This window comes from Eriocheir sinensis, chromosome 15 (assembly GCF_024679095.1).
Source record: "Eriocheir sinensis breed Jianghai 21 chromosome 15, ASM2467909v1, whole genome shotgun sequence".
NCBI lineage: Eukaryota > Metazoa > Arthropoda > Malacostraca > Decapoda > Varunidae > Eriocheir > Eriocheir sinensis.
This window is the reverse complement of record NC_066523.1, coordinates 12332185-12355662: the sequence shown is the minus strand read 5'-3', so window position 1 is coordinate 12355662 and position 23478 is coordinate 12332185. Positions and strand designations below refer to the sequence as shown.

The window sequence follows — 23478 nt, the reverse complement described above, 5'->3', positions numbered from 1 at the left end:
TATATATATATATATATATATATATATATATATATATATATATATATATATATATATATATATATATATATATATATATATATATATATATATATATATATATATATATATATATATATATATATATATATATATATATATATATATATATATATATATATATATATATATATATATATATATATATATATATATATATATATATATATATATATATATATATATATATATATATATATATATATATATATATATATATATATATATATATATATATATATATATATATATCATACCAATCACGAAAAGTGAATAAGTCAAGTGTAGCTACACAATATGCAAAGTGTATCGTTTATGAGGGAGGAGCAGGGCGAGCGTCGAGTCGCCGCGACGGGCCTTGCGTCACATCAATTTGCTCACCTAAATCGGCGACTGGTCCATTCGTACCCCTTCCAACCCTTCAGATTTTCCCGTGGGTAACAAGCGCGGCGATGTACGTTGCTTACAATAACTGTTTGGTTAAGTCGAAATGAAAGTCTTAAGTATTATTTGATGATACGTTACGTACTATGTTTTCATTTAAAACCGTACACATATTCTATTCTCTTGAAATGATATGTCTATATCTACTTTCCCGTGATGAAGTCTTACGAAACAAGTACATGAAGTCTGTAGGCCAGCCGGGTTCGGAGTTTCTCAGACAGGGGTAGAAAGTGGGCCGCGGGTCGTTTGGAAGGACACGTGTGATCAAAAGGAAAGGTGACTGACTGACTGGCAGTGAAGGAGGCGGGGGAGGCGACGGGCACAGTGGCTTTGGTATATAATGCTGGCCGGCACCTCCACACCACCACACTTCAGACAAACAGACACCAAGATGAACCTGGTGAGTCCTCCCGCAAACACCTTCATCTCGCCTCGGGTTACAGCCCTGCTACTCGTCACAAGTCTCTTTTGAGGAGCTGTTCTGTTACATTAGTAGCAGACTCATTTCCTTAACTGAATTCACAAATTTGCGTAAATTCATTGAAGTATATATTCATTGAAAATAAAAACTTCTTTGGCTCATAAATGAAGACTGCTGCTGCCTCGGCGTGGCACTGTGCATGGCCATGCACGGTGACCTGTGATTTGTGTGTTCACAGGAGCCAAGGATTTCCGAAAGAATAATATAAAACTTATTGCCGATAGTCTAATTCTTCTGATACTGCCACAATAAATATGATAACATCTGTTGATAATTCTACTACTACTGCTACTACTAATACAAGTATTTCTACTACTACCACCACTACTATTAATATCATTAACGCTGCTGTTGCTGCTGCTGCTGTTGCTACTTTACTATTACTACTACTACTGCTACTACTACCACTACCCGGGTCTGAGGTGAGTAAAATCGTTCGCTGGCAACCTGCAGCCACACGGCGTGTCCGATTTCGTGGATACTGTATTCTAGCCTCCGCATAGTAAACAGTCGTCAGTATCAATAATATGCAGGCACCAATAACAAATATAGTCAATTATAGTCGATTTTGAGTTAAAAATCTTAGTAATGTCGCAAATATCTGTTTTACTAATATAAAGCCTGCTAATTTCCTCGGTGGTGGACAGCTTCAAGGCTGTTTAATAATTATAATCAACGGTCTTGTAAATTAACAAAACATTTGTTTGCGACATTACTAATATTTTTTAACTCATAATCGACTATAATTGACGGTATTTGTTATTGGTGCCTGCATATTATTGACACTGACGACTGTTTACTATGCGGAGGCTAGCATACAGTATCCACGAAATCGGACACGCCGTGTGGCTGCAGGTTGCCAGCGAACGATTTTACTCACCTCAGATTCGGGTAAACCGACTTTTTTTTAATAGTACTACAATTACTATAAAAATACTACTACTACTACTACCACTACTACTACTACTACTACTACTATACTACTACTACTACTACTACTACTACTACTATTTCAACAACAACAAAATTCTACTAATTAACATCCATTTTAACAGTTCGTGCTCGCTTTCCTCGCTGCCGTGGCCGCCGCAGCTCCTCAAGGCTATGAGGACACCTCCGTTGAGTATCCAGCTATCCTCGTTGACGAACGACAAATGGCTGACGACGCCTCGAGTTACACCTTCAAGATAGAGACCCAGGACGGCATCACGCGCCAGGAGTCAGGCTCAGTCCTGCCAGGCACTGGGTCTGAGGAGGGCGGCATTGAGCAGAGCGGGACAGTGTCGTGAGTATCACCCTATTTACAGTATCCCTTTAGTTTGTTTCGGTCACTGGCGGTGTGTTAGGCTGCGGCATTGTCTTGTCTAACCGGCTTCTCTTCCTTCGGCAGGTTCACGCTTCCCGACGGTCAACTGTTCCAGTTGAGCTATGTGGCGGACGAGAATGGCTTCCAGCCTGAGTCCAGCTTCTTGCCTGTGGCTCCTGAATTCCCCCATGAAATTCCGCAGTTCGTCCTCGACCAGATTGCGAAGGCGCGTGAGGAGGAAAAGGAATCCCCTCGCCAGCCCTCCTCCAACTATGCCTCTCCCTAGACGAGAGGCTCCCGCCGTGCCTGCTGAACCTGCGTGCCCCGCGCATGATCTCTCCATGTATTTATTTCCTTCACTCTTTGTTGGCTATTGTTTCAGCCGTGTACATGTTATGTAATTAAATTATGCATATGACCTGCCTCTGCCTCTTCCCCATATAAATGATCGATTTGGGTTGACAAAAAAAAAAAAAAGAACAAGAGGCTCACAAAAAAGTAGACACACACACACACACACACACACACACACACACACACACACTGTAATTGTAGTGAATGCATGGGATAGCATACTGGCCTTGCCAACAAAGCACGATGAGGCTCACGCATTACTGAGGCAGAATAAATGTTCCGTCAATAAGGAGCGGTTACTGTCCTCCATTGGGTAAGAAGAATGGAGGAGTGTGTGGGGACGTGTTTGTTGTTGTTGTTTGGGATTTACCCCCTAAAAAGGGGGAACGGGCCTCTGTCGATTGCGAGAGCCTATCCTGTATCTGTACCCACAGATTGCCAGACGAACTCAGACGTTCTTTTCGGGAGGCTAAAGGCTGGCGATCACAAGCCCAGAACTGATATAATCAGATCGTGGATAAATTTTACACACACACACACACACACACACACACACACAAATACATTTACATACACATCAATATAAATGTTTTATTGACCAAAGCTTATATATATTGCACACACACACACACACACACACACACACACACACACACAGATCGAACTGCGGTCGTCTGGAGCCCAAGCCGTGCCCAGCAGACCCCGCCACTCTTGACCTTCCTGGCGTGAACGCGAGCCTAGCCTTGGCTGGGTGAGGTGCCAGCTCGTGACCACCAGCCGTGCATTCCCAGCTCACGAATCATACCACTCTACTAAAGTTGGCTATTTAGCTATTTTTTTACAAGTTTGGGAGATATTTCCTGGCATTAATTTAATTTCCCACATTTGTGAAGTAATCCCGGTATAAATGGGGCGCCGGCTGGTGGAAAATAAGCGGTCAGCGGCAGAGAGACAGCAGGCAACAGTCGCTACTACCAAGATACAACTGGCGTGCTACACCTGAAACTAGCCGCCGATCAACTAGTCGTGTAGCGCCCTCAGCATACCGCGGACACAAAGCTGTAGCGTTCCAAGCTGCCGCTGCTACTCCACTGTCTGGGACGTGGCGCCACAACGGATGGGGGCACGTGACATCACCGAAGAGACAAACACGTTACCAGGCGATAAGACTTTCATCATAACGCTCTGCACGCCGACTCATACACCACGCGTTGCTGGAGGTGGCTCAGTGCCTGCGTGCTGCCTCTCGTTTCTATTTGTATAGTGAACACGTTTTGTTGTGATTGGTTGTGTTTGCGTTCGTCTGTCTCGCGTTGAAAGGGAGATTATCAGGTGACACCACACACGAGAAGGAAAAGCAACAAGATGACGCACGAGTCTTACGAAGTTAAACCATTTGATGTAAAAGGTAAGGTTGAATGATCTACTGCATGCAGACTGTTGCTCTGGTCGAAGATTATTTCTTGTTTTAGGTGATATCGCTTATCTTATTATAAACACAAACAAACGAGAAAAAAACATATACACAAACAAAAGAACAAGATGCAAACATATACACAAACAAACAAACGAACACACTTAAATAATTTATTTTAATTTACGTGGAAATCGTTATATAACCAATATTAGTATTTCACCTAGGGGTCAACAGAAAGTTTGTGCCCATCTGCATCATCTTTCGATGCGATAAGGATTATGCAAGAGGTCAACTGCAGCTTCCCTGAACGGTGTTTGGTGTCAATGTACTCTGTTTTAATACGTGAACATGTGACGAGCTTATCACAATGCTCTATTCACACTCCACTGTATGACTTTCTTGTATTTGTATGTTGTAATTTCGGTGCTCCCAACATTTGTTTTACAGGAATATCATGATGCTGTGCTTCTCTCTCTCTCTCTCTCTCTCTCTCTCTCTCTCTCTCTCTCTCTCTCTCTCTCTCTCTCTCTCTCTCTCTCTCTCTCTCTCTCTCTCTCTCTCTCTCTCTCTCTCTCTTTTCTTCTTTCTTTCTTAATTTTACATCTAACATATTGTAAATGAGTACATATATGTCGATGAGCGGGCAACGGCCCGCCGCTGGGGGGAGTGTCAGGGCCACCCTGGGGTCACACCATACACCCTACTCTCTCTCTCTCTCTCTCTCTCTCTCTCTCTCTCTCTCTCTCTCTCTCTCTCTCTCTCTCTCTCTCGGCGTAGATGGGAAAGTTTTGAACTGGATCAGAGCATGGCTTAGTGGTAGGAAGCAGAGAGTGCAAAGCAATGGTAAAAAATCTGAATGGGGCAGTGTTACGAGTGGAGTCCCAAAGGGGTCAGTGCTGGGTCCGCTGCTTTTTATTATTTACATCAATGACTTGGACACAGGAATCAGTAGTGATGTCAGTAAGTTCGCAGATGATACCAAGATCGGTAGAGTAATCCAATCAGACAGGGACGCTAGCGTTCTCCAAGAGGAGCTTGACAGACTATATGATTGGGCGGGGAAGTGGCAGATGGAATTCAATGTCGGAAGTGTAACATTCTGAGTGCAGGTAGGAATAACCCCTCACACAATTACTCCTTAAATGACACTCCTCTAAGCAGGTATGGGTGTGAGAGAGACTTAAGAATCTTAGTGAGCGCTGACCTCCGTCCTAGGCCTCAATCAGTGGCCCAATGCATTCAGGCTAAAAATCGGGCAAACAGAGTACTTGGTTTCATCTCAAAGAGCGTAAGCAATAGGGGCGCTGAAGTCATTCTCGAACTCTACTTAGCACTAGTTAAACTTCATCTCGATTATGCGGTTCAGTTCTGGTCCCCCTACTATAGAATGGATATCAAGATATTAGAATCTGTACAGAGGAGGATGGCAAAGATGATTCAGGGGGTGAGAAACTTGCCTTATGAAGACAGACTGAAGCATTTAAATCTACACTCTCTAGAAAGGCGAAGGTTGCGAGGAGACCTGATCCAAGTCTATAAATGGATGAAGGGCTTTAATAAAGGGGATGTCAGTAAGATTTTGATCGTAAAAGAGCCAGGTAGGACGCGTAGCAATGGTTTTAAGTTAGAAAAATTCAGATTCAACAAAGACATAGGCACGAATTGGTTTACCAATAGAGTGGTGGATGAATGGAACAGGCTTGGCAACCATGTTGTGGGTGCCAATACCATAGATACATTCAAGAAGAGGTTAGATAGAGCAATGAATGGTGAGGTAAGTTGGGGTTGAGAGTACAGGAGCTGCCTTGTATAGGCCAACCGGCCTCTTGCAGACTTCTTATGTTCTCATGTTCTCTCTCTCTCTCTCTCTCTCTCTCTCTCTCTCTCTCTCTCTCTCTCTCTCTCTCTCTCTCTCTCTCTCTCTCTCTTACCGTAGAAATTAAATAAACAAAATAAAAAAGGTCACTAAAACTTCATGCAGTTATTGGAAATTAAACACAATAATAGAAATAATAATAATAATAATAATAATAATAATAATAATAATAATAATAATAATAATAATAATAATAATAATGATAACCATGCACTTTGATGGTCACTTACTGCCCATGTAAAGGGTGAAAAGTTTGGTCCTGGTCGCCCTCAGGATCACCAAGACTTTACATCCGAGGTAAAACGAGATCGGAAGGCGTCCCTTTGACCCAACCTGGGGACCCGGCTGCCCAGTGAGGCAACGAGCTGTTCCCTCGCTCAGACTGTAAACACACCCCTTGATCCGTTTCATCACCGCCATAAGCTTTCCTCAGCGGCTCAACACTCCCTAACATGCCGGGCGAGGGTAGCGACGGGACAGTTGTGTCTTTGTAAACCACCCACCACTGGGATGATACCTAGTGGTGCCATGTTTCCTACCACATTCCCGACCCTCTATCTGGGACCATGGGTGGATTAGGCAACCCAGAATAAGCGAGGAGTGAGCAAGGACACGTGCACACTCCTTTCCCCGCAACACACCACTCCTCTGATCTGATCATGATTACGATGTTTAATAATTTTGCGTCTTTGATCATGAGAATTTACAAATATTGATTGGATGAACTCTAGCGTATTTTCCTCAGTGGTATATGTATACATACGGTACAACCTCATTTTTTCATCTTTCATTTGCCGTGAATAGAAGGTTTCTGTAAACCTGAAAGCCGACGATACTGGAAGCAAGACGCCTAATAGTGAGGGCGACTCTTAACGGCATAAAGCTTGACGAGGGTAAAGGCATGATAGTTGGTATTCTCTCTCTCTCTCTCTCTCTCTCTCTCTCTCTCTCTCTCTCTCTCTCTCTCTCTCTCTCTCTCTCTCTCTCTCTCTCTCTCTCTCTCTCTCTCTCTCTCTCTCTCTCTCTCTCTCTCTCTCTCTCTCTCTCTCTCTCTCTCTCTCTCTCTCTCTCTCTCTCTCTCTCTCTCTCTCTCTCTCTCTCTCTCTCTCTCTCTCTCTCTCTCTTATTTTTTTATTTAAAAAAAAAAATATATATTTATATATATATATATATATATATATATATATATATATATATATATATATATATATATATATATATATTTACAAAACCCAAAGGTGCACTGCCGTGTGCTGCCTATTCAAAGTGCATAAATTCTATAGTCTATATAAAAAAAATATAAAAAAATAAAAACATACATTATAAACATTCAAATATATACACACTGCACTGTCATTAAAGTGCCATTGAAGTGGGTAGTGAGTTCCTCGAGTGGTGGGCCGCCAGCTTAACCTCCTGTGTGTTCATTCCCCGGACGTGAGGGACGGTGGCCATGAACACATTCCACACTCGAGAGACTCTACCCACAAAGGTGCGTTGGTGCTGGCTGGTGCGGGAACGTGGCACCTCCACTGCGTCACCACGGGAGAGCACCGTTATCCTGTCCCGCGTGGTGACTCTCGGAGGTTGACGCAGTCCCACCAGGTGTGGCACTACCTGCACCTGTGCTTTGTGGAAAACAACAAGCGCTGCGACGTCCCTGCGGTGTTCCAGCGAATCGACGGAGCTGGGAGTCTCCGTCTGGGCTGGGGGCGGTCTGCAGCATCCACCAGTCGCAGCGCCCATCGCTGGATGCTGTCGAGTCTCCCGCTGTGCGAGGCAGCAAACGACATCCAAGAGAGGGCAGCGTACTCTAGGTAAGGCCTTAGAGCCTTGTAGAGCCTTGTAGAGCAGGATCCTCCCTTTTCTGTCGAGGGAGCTGGCCACCCTTCGCAGGCAGGAGACTCTGTGGGAGGCCTTTTGGGCAATGTGTTTGATGTGGCTGTCAAACCGTAGCCCTCGATCCACTTCCACTCCCAGAATCTTGACGGATTCCTGGAGCGGGAGGGGGATGCCGCCAAAGCGTAGCCTCCCCTCCACTGCTGGCCCGGCAGTGGGGGATCGAGAGACCACCATTGCCTGGATCTTCTCCGGGGCAAAGGTCACCTGCCAGCGGGCACCCCACTCCTGTAGCACCGTCAGCTGCTGATTGACGTCGTCAGCAGCTCGCCCACTGTCTTGTCGGGGGTAGATGCAGGAGAGAGTACAATCATTAGCGTAAGCTGAGACTGCTGGCAGCTGCCGGAGAAGGTCGTCCACGTAAATATTCCACATCTCTCTCTCTCTCTCTCTCTCTCTCTCTCTCTCTCTCTCTCTCTCTCTCTCTCTCTCTCTCTCTCTCTCTCTCTCTCTCTCTCTCTCTCTCTCTCTCTCTCTCTCTCTCTCTCTCTCTCTCTCTCTCTCTCTCTCTCTCTCTCTCTCTCTCTCTCTCTCTCTCTCTCTCTCTCTCTCTCTCTCTCTCTCTCTCTCTCTCCTTTAAAAACAAGCTCGACCGTCACTTCCTTGAACTTAATATTAACTAGAGTAGAAAAGCAACGTTTTGGAGCCATCTGATTAATGTAAAATCACTTAGGTTTAAGGACAGACCACCTAGTCTGGACCATGGGGTCTGTGTGGTCTGATCTTCTATGTAAATCTATGTAAATCTCTCTCTCTCTCTCTCTCTCTCTCTCTCTCTCTCTCTCTCTCTCTCTCTCTCTCTCTCTCTCTCTCTCTCTCTCTCTCTCTCTCTCTCTCTCTCTCTCTCTCTCTCTCTCTCTCTCTCTCTCTCTCTCTCTCTCTCTCTCTCTCTCTCTCTCTCTCTCTCTTCCTTTCGCAACTACGACCTTGCTTCTTAACCTCCGTCTGCCACATCATTCTTAACAGAGGAAGAGGAACAGAAAGTATGATATTCATAATTCACACAGCAGAGATCAAACACCTCCCAGAATAGAACTAAAAACATGTTATTGATAAGGAACCAGGACATGCAGCATCTTCTAATAGTCCGTCACTAGGAGGAAATCGGGACGGACTAAAGAAGGTTAATTACAACGCCACCAATCACTTCTAGATCAGCTTCATCGAGGTTAGGTGTTCTCTGTTGCCCTAAAATATTTTCCCCCTCGCAGCACTTACCTAATTATAACGGTCTGTATGAAGTGTGTATCACATGTGTTGAGAGGGTTCCACCTGCACAGCTTTTCGTCTCAACTTTAATCCACGCATACTCGTATTTACTGTTAATTTCTTAGTTACTGCTCTTCTGAAATTACTGATTGTATGACTCCCCACTCCCCATCCGCGCCCTCGCTGTACAGTATTTATACTCAAGCAGTCTAGCTCATCACATGCTGCCTGACTTATGCAGAGTTAATTAAATTGTATCATCATTTTTTTTCTCTTTCACTGGTAAACTCTGAAACCGCCTTCCTTCGTCTGCATTACCTTCTGCCTACGACCTGAACCCTCAAAAAATCTATTATTCCCCTGGCATTTTCGTCTATTATACTCATGAAGATGCAGCGATCTGTATTTTTTTTATCTCGCTGCCTCCTTTGCTTAGGAAAGTGCATGGAGATCATTTGTGTATGTACATCTAATCGTGGTGAGCCTTTCCCGAGCCCTGCCCTGTTTGGACCCCTCGGGCTGGCTGGTGTGTCGAAAGCGATACACTTAATTCCGGGCATAACGCGTGTGCTGCTGAATAAAAAAGGACCTGTGATTGTTTTTACTGGGTTTTATGTTGTTGTTTGCTTTGTCTAACTTAGAAGCCGTATTTACTAACTCTGTGGAGTCCCTTAACGAATAGATTAATGCAAGATAGTGTGAAGAGGAAAGAGAAAATCAATTATTAAAAGAAAATATTTTTTTCTTACGTTCGATCCATGGCACCGGTAGGCTTTCTTGGTGGATCCCGATGGTCTGCCCCAGCCTGTTATGGCGCAGGCAAGAGTTTATAGTGGCGCCATCTTGCTTGGCTCATGTTATCCCCCGGGGCTCATCTTTGATCCTCTTTTTAGATAGAGAATTCAGAGTCCGAATTGATGGGTGGTCTTAAGGACAGCATGTGGGTAGTCTTACGCCACTCGCGGTGACTGAAATATCCCAGCTTGTGGAGGCAGGCGGGACACGAACCGAGTCCTGGACGCCGCGCCCGCCCGCTGAACTCAGTCAGAAAGGATGCAATAGAAACAAACTTACAAATACTCCATGATGCAAGCAAAGCAGCACACACTTAAAAGGAAACTGAGAAAGAGAAGGAGAGAAAAAAAGACATGCAAGAATATTAGCAAATGCTGCGGTGCATTTAAGAAAACCGACACCGGATAAATATTTGGAGCAACCCACAAACAGTAAGCCAATGAAAGATCCATATAGCGCTGCCCTGGGAAAAAAAAAATCAGAGGGAAGCAGTTACATAAGAGATGCGGTGACTCCACACAGACCTTGGGAGATCCGGTTTGGAAGACTTGATGGTACAAGGATAAGAAGCGATGGAGGGTTACGTGCTAGAAGGCTGAAGAGAGAGAGAGAGAGAGAGAGAGAGAGTGTGTGTGTGTGTGTGTGTGTGTGTGTGTGTGTGTGTGTGTGTGTGTGTGTGTGTGTGTGTGTGTGTGTGTGTGTGTGTGTATGTACTCACATGCGCTAAGATAAACAAATCAAGGAGTCCAACATACAAATAAAAGTTGGAAAAGAATCTAAAACAGCAAACAAGTCACGTCGTTATTACTCTTTTCTGTTGCTGTTAATGCAAAACATGCTCCAAGATATGTTATTGCTGTCTCCTGTTATCATTACAGAGCAGCATTTTTTACAGCACTTGGTTTGCCTTTTCTCTTCGATTAAACAATTATGCAACACTCTTGAAATCCAAACGGTCGTGAGAAGAAATCATTTAGCAAAAATGAGAGACTCACCCGATGTGTTATAATAGCAAAAACAGAGAGCTACTCGGCACGTCGCTGATACAGCAACAACAGCGAGAGACCGACCAAAAATACTATTAGACACCAAGGAAGGGATTCCCGCGAGGACTATGCACCCGCCAAGGACAAGACAGTCAGTGTAGCACTGAGAATCGTCTTGAGAATCGTCTCAATTAAATAATGGACGTTAACATGGAGTTCTCGAGCTGTGAGGCGTCGACAGGAGGGGAAAAGGTCAGTCTGGCTCGCACGTTTAAAGTGCTTAAAGGGTTTCAAGTGAAGCCTCCAGTATTCGGGGCCATACAGTGCCGCTTCATGGGGGATTCACGGATATGTTATCGCTAGATGTCACTGCTGCAGTTCATCTTTCTTGTCGACTGTCAAGGCAGTTTCGGTATATGTTCAAAAATCTCTACCGGTTAAAGATTTGTGAAGCTCTTGAGTTCATCCATAACGTTCACCAGTGGGATCAAAGTGATTTTTTGTTAGTTTCCTACAAATATTTTACATTTCACACTACAGGAAAACACTACTCATTGTGTTTTCAAATATGCAATATAAAAATATTTCCAGCGATAGTCAGCGTGACCACTGTTTTCCCTTTTGATATTCAACGCCTTAGTGGTGTAGTTGTTAGCACGCCTCGCTATGAATCCAACGATCTGGGTTCGATTCCGGACCGGGGCAGTCGACGTGCAGCTCACCCACCCACCCACAGCCGGGAGGAGGGACACAACGACAAAACCCCCGACTGACACCCGTTACCCATTCACTGCTGGGTGGAGGAAGGGCATGGACAAAAAAAGCCTGCTCATCCGTCTCTACTCAGCTCAGGAATGGAACTCGGGACCTCTCGATTGTGGGGCGAGCATACTAACCATTGACCAACGAAAAGTGTGTGTGTGTGTGTGTGTGTGTGTGTGTGTGTGTGTGTGTTCCGTGACTAAAATTTATTCTAAATTACCCTATCGACTTAAGAGATACGACCCTACATGATTTAGAAAACAATATACATGAGTATATTTGTACCAAATTATCCGCTTACTTAAAGTGACGATGTATCTCTTTGAACAATAGTCATGTATATTATGTACGTCAGCTGGACAGACGCAATCGCTTTAACAGGAAGGGGTTTTCTTTGTCAAATTAGGTCGTCATAGTTTGACAGTTTGTCTCTGTCGTTCGCACTTGGTTACACAAGTTTCTCACACGAGGTCAGCTTCGTCTCATGTTAAAGTGTCAGCAGTTCGAGGGGAGGAAGTCTGCGACAACGAGGGTGTAAAAGTCAGTAATAGGTGTAGTCTGTTTGAAGATTCGATAATGACTAAAACACAGCCTTGGAACGACAACTAACGTATTCAACGCCCCTGGTTAAGGTTGGCCCACACAGTTGGGCTGGATAAGTGACGTCATTGTTGAGTAAGTGTCAGGAAAATTTAACGAGCTCCGAGATCCTCGCAAGAGATGAGTTAATGGGTGAGATGAGAGGAATAGAAGTTAATGGCGTCTGATGTAAGGTCTGCCGCCATCTGCCGCCCCGTCAAGTACGCAACAACCTAACATCAACATTTTTACTAGTGTCGTTAATCCACGATTTCTTTCCCACAGACCCAGACGATGGAGGACAGGAGGAACCTATGGCGGAGCGTCGTTTGCGACTTGCTAAACAGGTAACATTCTTTCTCCGTTCTTAGGTGGGCGGTGGGGGTTAGTGAGGCAAATACTGACCGCTGGATGCTGGAGAGAGATGGAGGGAGAACAAACAACGGTTGCTGCATGGTAGGGAGGGGTAGGAGAGGAAGGCAGGGAGGGAGATGGAGGTTGTGTCTCTGTATAGTGTGCATGGCCTTGGTCTAGTCTAACCCGAGGAGGCTAACCGAAGGCCATCAACCCCCGAGTTGCGAGTCACCACATCTAGGTCACGGCGTGGAGGGACTCGTAAAATTATCGACCATAGAAAGTTTGGCAATGTGACTGGTTAGGTATGTAGAAAACTGTCACCTTCAAGGAAATTATTCAGCCAAACTAAAATAGTAAATTAGCAGTTAAAGTCGATATCCATATAACTAAATTGATGGCCATTATTCTAAGTTTCCAAATAGTATGTTGAAATATTTTGAAGGGGTAGAGAGGTAGTGCTGAAAATGCCGTTCTTATATCAGACTCTGAAATTACGTTAGATCACCGCTCAAAAAGCTACTGAAATGTCGCACTCATTCGTACGGAGAAGCGAAGGCATGCATCGAGAGGCGCCATGATGCTTCCGTGTTCCTTGTACAGGTGTCGCTGGTCCTGATGGTAACTCTGTCCTGCGTGTCCCTGGGCGCCACCCTCACCTGGCCCTCCCCCGCTGTCTCCAGCCTCGACAAGGACAACTCTACCCTGCTGGGCACAGAGATTGTTCTCACCGCGGCAGAGAAGGACATGACAGGTGGGTGACGCAGAGACGGGTCCAAAGTACATAACCACGGGTGAGTATCTGAAATGACCAATAAAATCTGATTACCTCCATGGATATAAGACTGTATGTAAGTGTGTGTGTGTGTGTGTGTGTGTGTGTGTGTGTGTGTGTGTGTGTATTTGTTCTACCGCCCACTACCGTCCTTCAGGCAGCCTGGTGTACCTGGGTTCGCTGTTCGGGGCGTGGGCCGCTGGCTGGACGGTGAGTCGGATCGGGCGTCGCCGGTCCCTGCAGATGTTGGTGGCTCCCTTTGTGGTGGGCTGGCTCGTCACGGGTCTGGCCTCCAACACCGCCATGCTCCTCACCGGCAGGTAGTTTAACTTGAGGAACATTTACTGCACATCTCCAGTCTCCTGTGTTGCATGTATATGAATGAAAAATGTTTATTTCATCTTTCATTTTTTCCTTCATAGTATGAATTATTTTTTATTCACTTCTCCGTTACTTAAACAACACTCTGTAGACTAGAGAAAATCCTGTTTGTTTGGCTATATCCTGAGAAGCTTTGCACCTCAATCCTCTCACAGCGCCTCTCTACGTCTAGGTTCATCCAGGGCATTGGCGGCGGCGCTGTGACCATCGCTGGGTACGCCTATGTTGTGGAGCTGCCCGACACGTGCATCAGGGGCATGATGGCCACGCTGCCGACCCTAGGCGTGGTGCTGGGTAGTCTCTACACAGTCGCCTTCGGCTACATCTTGCCCTGGCATTACCTCTCCTTCGTGGGTGCCATCCCTCCACTCCTATTCCTGTTCACGACGTTCTTCCTGCCGGAGTCACCCTCATATCTTGTGATCAGAGGGCTACGCCAACAGGCCATCGCCATCTTGAGGGACTTAAGGGGTAAATATGCTGACGTGGAGGCTGAGGTTACGGAGCTGGAGCGGATGAACTCCACGAGCAGTGGCGGGTGGAAGGGGCTCTTGGACAAGAACATTATTCGCCGCATCTGCATCGTGGTGATGGTCTTCTTCCTGAGTCAGATGTGCGGCAACTTTGTCATCATGATATACACGGCGCGGATCCTAAACGCCACGGGAGCCCCGATCAATCCCGACGCCATAACGGCCATCACTGGGGCTCTGCGGGTGGCAGGGACCATGATGGCCGTCTTCATGCTTGACGTGCTCGGGCGCCGCTACTGTCTGCTCATCTCCCACGCTATCAACTCCACCTTCCTATTCGTCCTTGGCACCTTCGTCTACATGGCCGAAGCTGCTGAGCCGGACGACGAAACCTTCTCCAAGTAGGTATTTTCCTGAATATATGACAACATGCCGCATGAATCTTTACCAGTTCCTGCATATAATGATATAAAGAATAGTGTAGTAATGGAAGGATGGACAAACACTTTGACCGCTGCTGAACGCTGGCAACAAACAAAGGTCACACAAGGCGCACACTGTAAGGGACGTGTTGTGTTGCAGCCTGACGTGGGTGCCAATGGTGTGCGTGATGGCGACCCTCTTCTTCTGCGACATGGGTGTCCACCCCATCCCCTTCATCATCGCCTCCGAGTACTTCCCAACCAACGTTCGCGCTCAGGTAATAAACTAAAATATTAGGCCATCTATTTTTTATCGAATTTTTCATTCGATGGCGTGATTCACAATCCATGAAACCTTTCAAATAGTCGTGAATGGTATCTTGAAATTTGCTTTTATATATTACCGGCATTATTTACATTCCCTGTAGTCTGCAAAATCTTTCCGCAACTTTAGTGTATGTCATAATGCTCTGCCTGCCCCCTCGCCCCTTCAGGCCTCCTTAGTGTGTCTTATTTCACCTACTCTGTTCTAATGCTCAACCTGCCCCTTACCCCCCTAGGCCTCCTCAGTGTGCTTCTCCGCGGGCACCGTTATCATCTTTGCGGTGCTGCAGCTGTACAGCCCCATGCAGGCGGCCCTCGGACAGGCGGGTCTCTTTTGGCTCTACGCCTCCACCAGCGTTGTGGGCGTTTTCTTCTCTCTGTTTGTGGTCATCGAGACGAAGGGCAAGGCTGTGGGCTGAGGCGCACGGCAAGGTTCAGCATCGAGCCTGAAGAAAATATTTGTATTGGTGAGGTTGCATGAACAGACGAAATGACTGAAATGGAGCGTCAAACTAAGGATTAGTAATCTCTGTAGGAGCGAAGTGAGGTTGTAACCGCTTGAAGATCATTGACAGTACTTAATCTTCCAGAAACACTCGATTTCTATTTTTATGTTATTTTATAAAAATAAATATATGATTAAAAATATCTGACATTCGACCTGGATAAGGAAGCAATGGTGACGCCGCTCCCACGCGACCATAGAAATTAAGTCAGATTTTGACCCAAAAAAGATTTCTGGATCAATGAAAACAACCACCCAATCAAGCTTTTTTTTCATAAGTAACAAGTTAACAAAGAGCAGTTGATCAAAACAATGTTTATTAATCTTTGATGTGTGTCAGTGGCCTGCCAGCTAATTATGTCGCGTAGTTTATCGCGATGACTGATCAGTGTCTGAGCCACACAATCCCTAAGTCATCCTTTGAAAGTATTCAGCAGCCACTCGATTCTTTGGAGAAAACGGTTACGAACTGTAGACTTTGTTATATGTACGTGCGAGCGGTTGAGATGCTGGAATTGTGTGTGTGTGTGTGTGTGTGTGTGTGTGTGTGTGTGTGTGAGAGAGAGAGAGAGAGAGAGAGAGATGGGGGCAATAATAATAATAAAAATAATAATAATAAGAAGAAGAAGAAGAAGAAAAAGAAGATGACACGCCACTTTGAGTTATTTAATATATTAATGGCACTATTAGAGTCTTACCCCTCTATAGTTCAAGTTCACCACTATGCTTCAGGCACCTTCAAATAACAAGAGACGGCAGCAGGGGGACATGATCTCGAAAATTTCGGTACCTCGTCCCTGTGATCTGCCTTGACCATGAACTGCTCCGCTGAACGTCACTATGGCAGCAGCGAACATTATTTAACACGTGATTTTCTCAGCAGCTATCTGAGCACTGTCTGACACCTTTTTCGCGTGCTGCTGTAAGACTTTAACTGTTGAGTAGTATCAGAATTCTGTCTGAGTAGTGTTGCAGTGTCAACATTCTAATAATTTATCGTGTCTGCACTTGTAACTTTTGAACTAAATTACTTACTCATCATGCAACGCACCTCCGCTCCTGCACCTCCATGGAACGCCGTGGCCGCAGTCAGTGCAATACCTAACCATTGGCATGCACCTCATTACCGAACGCCGTGACGCTCCTGAAGCGGAACAGAGGATTAATCGGAGAAAAATTATATTTCGTGCAGATAAAAGTATTGTTCAGAGTCATTAAGGTCACGCCACGCTGTCCAAATAATGTTCTGGAGCCAATGTGGATTTCAGATAGATATTTATAACATTTGCCTATAAGTTTGAATTAATGTGAAATTACTTACATCATCATATAAACGTATAAAACATGATTATAATACTGTACATTCAAGCGAGTAACATAACCGTTCATGTTCCAGAATGTTAACTATATTCACGCGCGGCGCTTCTGTCCTCTTGTTCGTTCAGCTTCTCTTTGTCGCCCTCGCCGCGCATGTTCCAGTGACCACCATGCCCGTTTTAAATATCCAACCAGTCGCCCGGCTAAACGGAGCCTGAATGGCATTCCCTTGAGAAAATATTTGAGTTCAAACACAAGAATGTTCACAGAATGTATAGGGACATTTCTAAGCGCCTTGCACGTTTCTTTTTTAACTACAAATTTCTACTGACTTTCATGCAACGGCAGCAATTTGGACGTCCTTAACTTTCACGTTACTGCTTCTTGACCCGGATAGTTCTGCGAATGTGAAGAGAGAGAGAGAGAGAGAGAGAGAGAGAATAATAATGTCAACTTAGCCACAAGTATGAATTGTTGCCAAGAATTAGTTGTACGAGCAAGGATGTGATTCAACTCCTACTTATTATTGAGCAGCACCTAATTTCCTAACCTTATTCACCCTTTCGCACTCGGCAGTTCCAACACTCGGCCACGGCATCATCCTAAAGAATCACCAATCTCTTCTTAAGCCTAGACTCTTCTATGCTACGTAAAGAATAAAACGTGCCGCCCCCAACACACTGCCCTCAACATGTCACTCCTCAAAGTCTGTATGCTACTCTCCATCGTATCACCACAACCCATCAACACAACCTTTAGCGCCACTGGCCACTCCTCCCTAACTCATTGCATGCAACATCTCACGTCTCACCCAACACGTCACTCATGTCTCTATGTATGTTACTCTATAATAAGATCCCTATTCCTTACTGAGCCTATATTACTTCTACATACAGTCTTTACACTTCATCTTTAGCTTCCTTTGACCTACCGCTTTACAAATTTGATAGGTAGGTAGGAATGTAACAATTAAGCAGTCGAGTAGTTGGTGGATATACGATAGTGTGTTATATATGAAACTCGGATATTCACGGACGGAGATGACAAATAATGAATAGCTGGATAAGGAGAACTGCCTGCCAGATGATATCCTCTTATGTAAGCCAGCTAGCCCTTTGTAGTCTCCTTTTATAGTTGTTTCCTTGTGTGTATCTACATGCCTAAAAAGAATCAAATGCACCTTTATTTTTGTTTTTCTATTAAGCTCTAATTCACCGCCAGTACTCCACTTCTAGCTTACCCTAACACCGTCTATCTTCCTCAGTCTATCTACCCTTATAGCACTCTATCAATCTCATCTACCGCTTTCCTCCTTTCCACCACGTCCACATCCATCCATTTAACCCTGTTTCTAGTTTATCTCCGTCTTCCATAACAAGCAATAATCACTACCATCAAAATGCAGGTACATAGTGTTCCTTTAGTAATGTAAGGGAATATCAAAGAATGTCTCAAGAACAAAGAGAACTCAAACACCAGAAAACGCACGATTTCTTTTTGTATGTTTCAGTTGTCCACTTTTCTGGGGCAAAGGGGTGTATATATAGCGGACATCCGTGTATTTGTTTTACCCTTTACTGTCTCCTCGGAAACACGACAAAACGACAGAGAACACGACCAAGACCCAGATCCTGCACGGAGGCCCGGCGTTGGTTCAGGATCAACGACTCACGGGGCTGCGGGATGTGGGAACCGGCCGTCGCCATAAAGAAGAAAGGAACAGCGGCCGAGAGAATAAAAAAATTTTCTCGCTGGTGGAAGTTTGCTGAGCCAACAAGCTGGAGATGACCGGCGACGCGACGGGAACGAGCCGGGAAACAAGACGTAACCACTGGAGGGACAGGAAGGGTCGCTCTGCATGAAAAAGATACACCAACTTTCAACTAATATTACCAAGACACACAAATGATCTAACCCTGTAGGTACGCGTTTCTTGTTAAGTTTCCAGGTGACTCAAAGAATGTTTCCTCACGTTTCCTTCTTGTAATTTGTTTTATATGTGGAAGGAAGCGTCACGTCACTATAAAATGAAATAGATGAACTTTCATATAGTTTTATCCAGCAACTCAGTTTCGAGATCTTTAACAGGTACTTTTCCCCGATAAATATCCAGGTATTACATTACCATCCCCTCGGGTGATATCTTTTTCGTAATCTTTTTGTCACTGTAAATATTAACTCATTCATTATATATCGAACAACATAGATTAGGTATTTCTAAAGCAACATTTCTCTCTTCATTTTCGAGTTGATCCCAAGTCTTTTCCTTCCTCTGTTATCTTTTTGTGCCTTCGTGTTATTAAAAAATATTATAATTACAGGTTCCTCTGCAATCACCTTCCATACAGGTGCTTCAAACTGACTGGGAGAAAGTAAGCACCTCTGCCGCCTTTCTCTCCGAAGGTGAGTAGCGGCTCTGCCCTTGTTAATTAAGAAGGTGTAACAGCACACGCGGCTCAAAGGAGAAAAGGAAACGTTGACTCGCTAATATTTGCACTTTTGTGAGCCACCAGTGTACTCTGCAGGTACTGTCGGGGGGAGACGAATGGCTGTGTGTTTGTGTGTGTGTGTGTGATGTGTGTGTGATGTGTGTGTGTGTGTGTGTGTGTAGATAACAAGGGGCAGTGCTAGTGCACACAAACACGTACATACAGAGCCCCCACCCAACACACAAACAGCGATTCATCTACGCCTGACAGTACCCGCAAAGTCCAGAGGATGCCCGCACATGCACTTAATCAATAAAAATACATCTACGCAACAAATGGTGCTGAAATGGAGATTTTACCGTATAGCTCTCTAAGACTGTCATTCAAGTCTTCTCTATATGAAAGGTGGGAGTCCTTTACCTCATTGCGTGATATTAGACAGCGGGAGTTAAGTAACAAAAGGAACAATAGCGTGCTGGGGTCACATTCACCACCCCATGGACAACGTCGGTTCGAATCCCCACGCTACCACCTGGGATTTTTCAGTCACCGCCAAGTGGCCTAAGACTACCCACATGCTGTCCAGAAGACCACCCATCAACCCGGACTCTAGAAGAAACCGTCCAGTGAATCAATAATGAGTTCCGGGGGGCAGCATGAGCCAAGCATAACTGGCGCCACTGTAAAAATTGCCTGCGCCACGACGGACTTGGGCCGACCATCTGGCCCCTGAAGAAAGCCTACCGGCGCTATAGGCGGGGATGCAATATATATATATATATATATATATATATATATATATATATATATATCTATATAGATATATATATATATATATATATATATATATATATATACATACATATATAGATAGATAGATAGATGGATAGATAGATAGATAGATAGATAGATAGATAGATAGATAGATATAAAGAGAGGAAATGGAGGCAGAGCACGGCAACCTTTAAGTTTTACAAGCGGGATTTTTTTTCAATAAAAGCCCTACGCAAGGTGATACTATCTCTTTTTTTTTTCTCATGGCGTTACACTTGGGTACAATGAGATGCTTCTCTAATATATCTCGTACAAATGGAATGGACGGTTTTCTTCATCGTTACAGAAACTGCATGATTTCAACAATATTCATCTTTGAAGTATGAATTTACTTTTTTTCTTTCGAAAATAAAATATTCGGGCAAGACTGTTAGGTGACCAAGAAAGACCAGGTCACACTAGCGGCCGCGTTGGGACACCACGCAGTTATCACAACCTTTGACCCTTAGCGGAATGTGAGCGAGGGAAGAGAAAAGAGTTCACTGCAAGGCGTCTCTTGGTCACCGAGTGCAAACCTGAAGAATGAAAAAATAAAATAGCGACGCCATACACCGCGGGGCTGTGCGGGTCGGCCATACTGGGGCGGCGCAAATCCTGGGCTGCTCTGAACCATGACAAATATGTAGTGCTCTAAAGACATTTATTTTATCACGAACGGTGCAGTGTACTGCCCAACACGCTGCTACGATGTTGGTAAAGCAAATCAACCTGAACATAAAATCCAACAGTAAATAATCCGTAAAAGCAGCTCCAGACTGTGACAAATGTTTTGTGTCAAAGTTTTTTTTTTCTTTTCATAAACGGTCCCTCGCGCTGCTCGAAAGGCTGCTGCGAAAGTAGAGAAAGACAATTTATGAATGAAATCGAAGAGTTATCAGTAGGTGCACCTCTGAGCAGCAATATGTCCACTACTACCCGTCAAACTACTTATAACATGGATAGTGACAACTTACTTAATGAGAAAACTTAAATTGCAATTCGCTATATAAGAGAGCAAGAAAAACGTATATAGTAACGACAGTAACGATTCTTTTTTTTTTATTCATTAACGGGGCATCGAGCTGACCACCGAGCTTTCTGCACTGTGGATAAAGATGCCAACTCATAAATTAATTAAAGCAAACAGCAATTTATCAGTATAGGAGGCAGGGTGAATGTGTATAGTAGAGTTGAGGTGTGCCGCGGGCCAGGTATGAGCCAGGTAGCGGCCACCAGCGAACACCATGCAGCGGCGGGGAGGTGAAAGGGTGTCTGATGGCAACAGAGCTCGGACGCGCCCTCCATCTCCCCATCTCCCCCCTTTTAGTAAGCTGATGATGGCCCAGACACCGTGACGCTCTTAATCAGACACACACACACACACACACACACACACCAGTGACCATTCAGCTGGATCATTACTCGAAGCAGAACACAAAAAAAGCACGGAAAAGTGTTTTAGGAGTTGTTTTCCATCGCTTTCTGTGTGTGTGTGTGTGTGTGTGTGTGTGTGTGTGTGTGTGTGTTCAGTTTTTTTTTTGCTCAAATTTCTTTTAGCAAATACAAAATACAGTCCTTTCGAATATTTTTAGAGGAGTTGCTGAAGGCCATCTCCATCTTGTCAGGTTGGAAGCAATGTGCATTTTCCAAGAGACACTGACTGCGTTCCATCTTTATGCATTAGAATCAACGCCGTGTGGAAATGAATGATCGTTTCCCTGCAGGTTCTGGTCAGCATAGTGTGTCAGTAGCATGAATGACATGCCGCGGTGCACAGCGATCAGGTGGGTACTGCACGAGGCCCATGGTATAGCCTACTTGTTTCTGCTCATCTCTACTAATAAAACCTCCTTCCCTTCCTTCTCCTCCTCCTTATCCTCTCTGTATTTCTCTTTCTCTTTCTCCCCGTCTACGTCTTTCTCTTCTTCTTCTTCTTCCTCCTCCTCCTCCTCCTCCTCCTCCTCTTCGTTTTTTTTTCCTTCCCCTTCTCTTTCCCCCTCCCCATCCTCCTCCTCTTCCTCTCCACCTCCTCCTCCTCTTCTTCTTGCCTTTTCTTCTCCTCCTCCTGTTCCACCTTTTCTTGGGTTGCCACCTTCACCCCCATCCATCGTGGGAGAAGAAAAAGGTTCGCCAAGTTTTGCTTCGTTGGTATTCGTTTCAATGTGAGTAACTGTGTTCGCTAATGCTTTGTTCAAGCCTCGCCGTAGAGGGTCCGCCCCTGGGAATTGGATCAGTGGGTCCTCAGAGACTCACGGCAGCCACGGTACTCTGCCTGCAAGCACGTAAGGCATCCACCGTCCGGGGGTAGAGCACGTTGCCATTTTTTCACACAGGTGTGAGGTTCAAGCCTAAATTAATAGCAGGGTTATATAAAGCTCAACTTATATAGGTAAGACCAAGGACTTCAATACTTATAAGAGTAAGTGCGATGTGGAAAGAATCTGAAAAAAATGTCAGCTAATAGTGGTAACAACAATGATCTGAGTGGATGGGCGAGGGTGAGGAAGAAAACGATACAGGAATGAAGAACTAAAACACAACAGAAGAAACCACCTGATAGTCATGGAGCTTATGATTCGGTTGAATTTTTGGTTAGTTTTCTAACTTACGTCAAACTTCGCAAGCATACCGACGCCAAAAACTCAGGAAAGTGTACATAAGCACCTGAGGGAAAGTTACTTCACTAGACCAAAGAAACTGAACGAGGCAGTTGTGGTCATTTAATTTACGTTCAACGCGAAGGAATAACGGGAAGAGCAAGATCTAAAGAAAGGCCTTGGGGAAGAGTTGCTCCTCAGCGAAAACGTGTCCACCTGTCTTCTCACCTGGCAGGAACCAAATATAGACAAGCTTCCTCACGTGGTGCGGCGAGACTGTGGTTCCGTCATATCCTGGAGCTTAATTGAGTTTCTTTTTTTATATATATATTTTTTTTAAAGTTGAAGAGAAACTAACACCTGAGTAGGGAAATGGTTAGGACGGTGGCGGAGTTGATTGGTGGTGATCAGGCCGGCTTGTGAGTATTAGACAGAGTAGAAGCATTTTTTTTTTTTTTTTTTACTGATAAAGAAAGCAAATCTTCAATACCCCCCCCCCATCCCCCTTACACACACACACACACACACACACACACACACACACACACACACACACACACACACATATACTCACACACACATATACTCACACTTTATCCCCCACGGCTCTGACCTGCGAGGCTACATATCCACAAGGCAACAAGATCCTACCGGGCTCTTTGTTCCCCGCCTCATCGTGACGCACTGAACGTCACAGGTTATGGCCGTCATTAGCACCCCTCATCGACGTGAAAAGAACAGGCCCGTGCAGACTACCAAGCACCTCGACTGTCTTCTTGAAATAAATAAAAAAATGAGCAAGTGTGTCTATAACCTTGCTCTGCGGTGGATGAATGAATAAACCACCCATGTAGTTACTGCAAATACGATAGAAAGTTTCAAAAGGAGGTTATATAGATTTATGGACGCGTGAATAAGAGCTGGATAATAACCGATTCTCA

At 44.7% G+C, this 23478-nt stretch overlaps 2 protein-coding genes across 2 annotated transcripts; both read left to right on the top strand.

Moving 5' to 3' along the window:
- Window positions 1–785: 785 nt before the first annotated feature.
- LOC126999070 (cuticle protein CP14.6-like) lies at window positions 786–2688 on the top strand. Its single transcript, XM_050861446.1, has 3 exons — window positions 786–883; window positions 2020–2249; window positions 2355–2688. Exons 1-3 carry the CDS (start codon window positions 824–826, stop codon window positions 2554–2556), a joined length of 492 nt encoding a protein of 163 aa, XP_050717403.1. The 5' UTR covers window positions 786–823; the 3' UTR covers window positions 2557–2688.
- A 921-nt stretch (window positions 2689–3609) lies between these two features.
- Window positions 3610–15522, top strand: LOC126998922 (facilitated trehalose transporter Tret1-like). Its single transcript, XM_050861182.1, has 7 exons — window positions 3610–4032; window positions 12433–12494; window positions 13105–13255; window positions 13434–13596; window positions 13830–14531; window positions 14713–14830; window positions 15113–15522. The coding sequence occupies exons 1-7, from the start codon at window positions 3990–3992 to the stop codon at window positions 15293–15295; spliced, it is 1422 nt and encodes a 473-aa protein (XP_050717139.1). The 5' UTR covers window positions 3610–3989; the 3' UTR covers window positions 15296–15522.
- Window positions 15523–23478: the final 7956 nt, after the last annotated feature.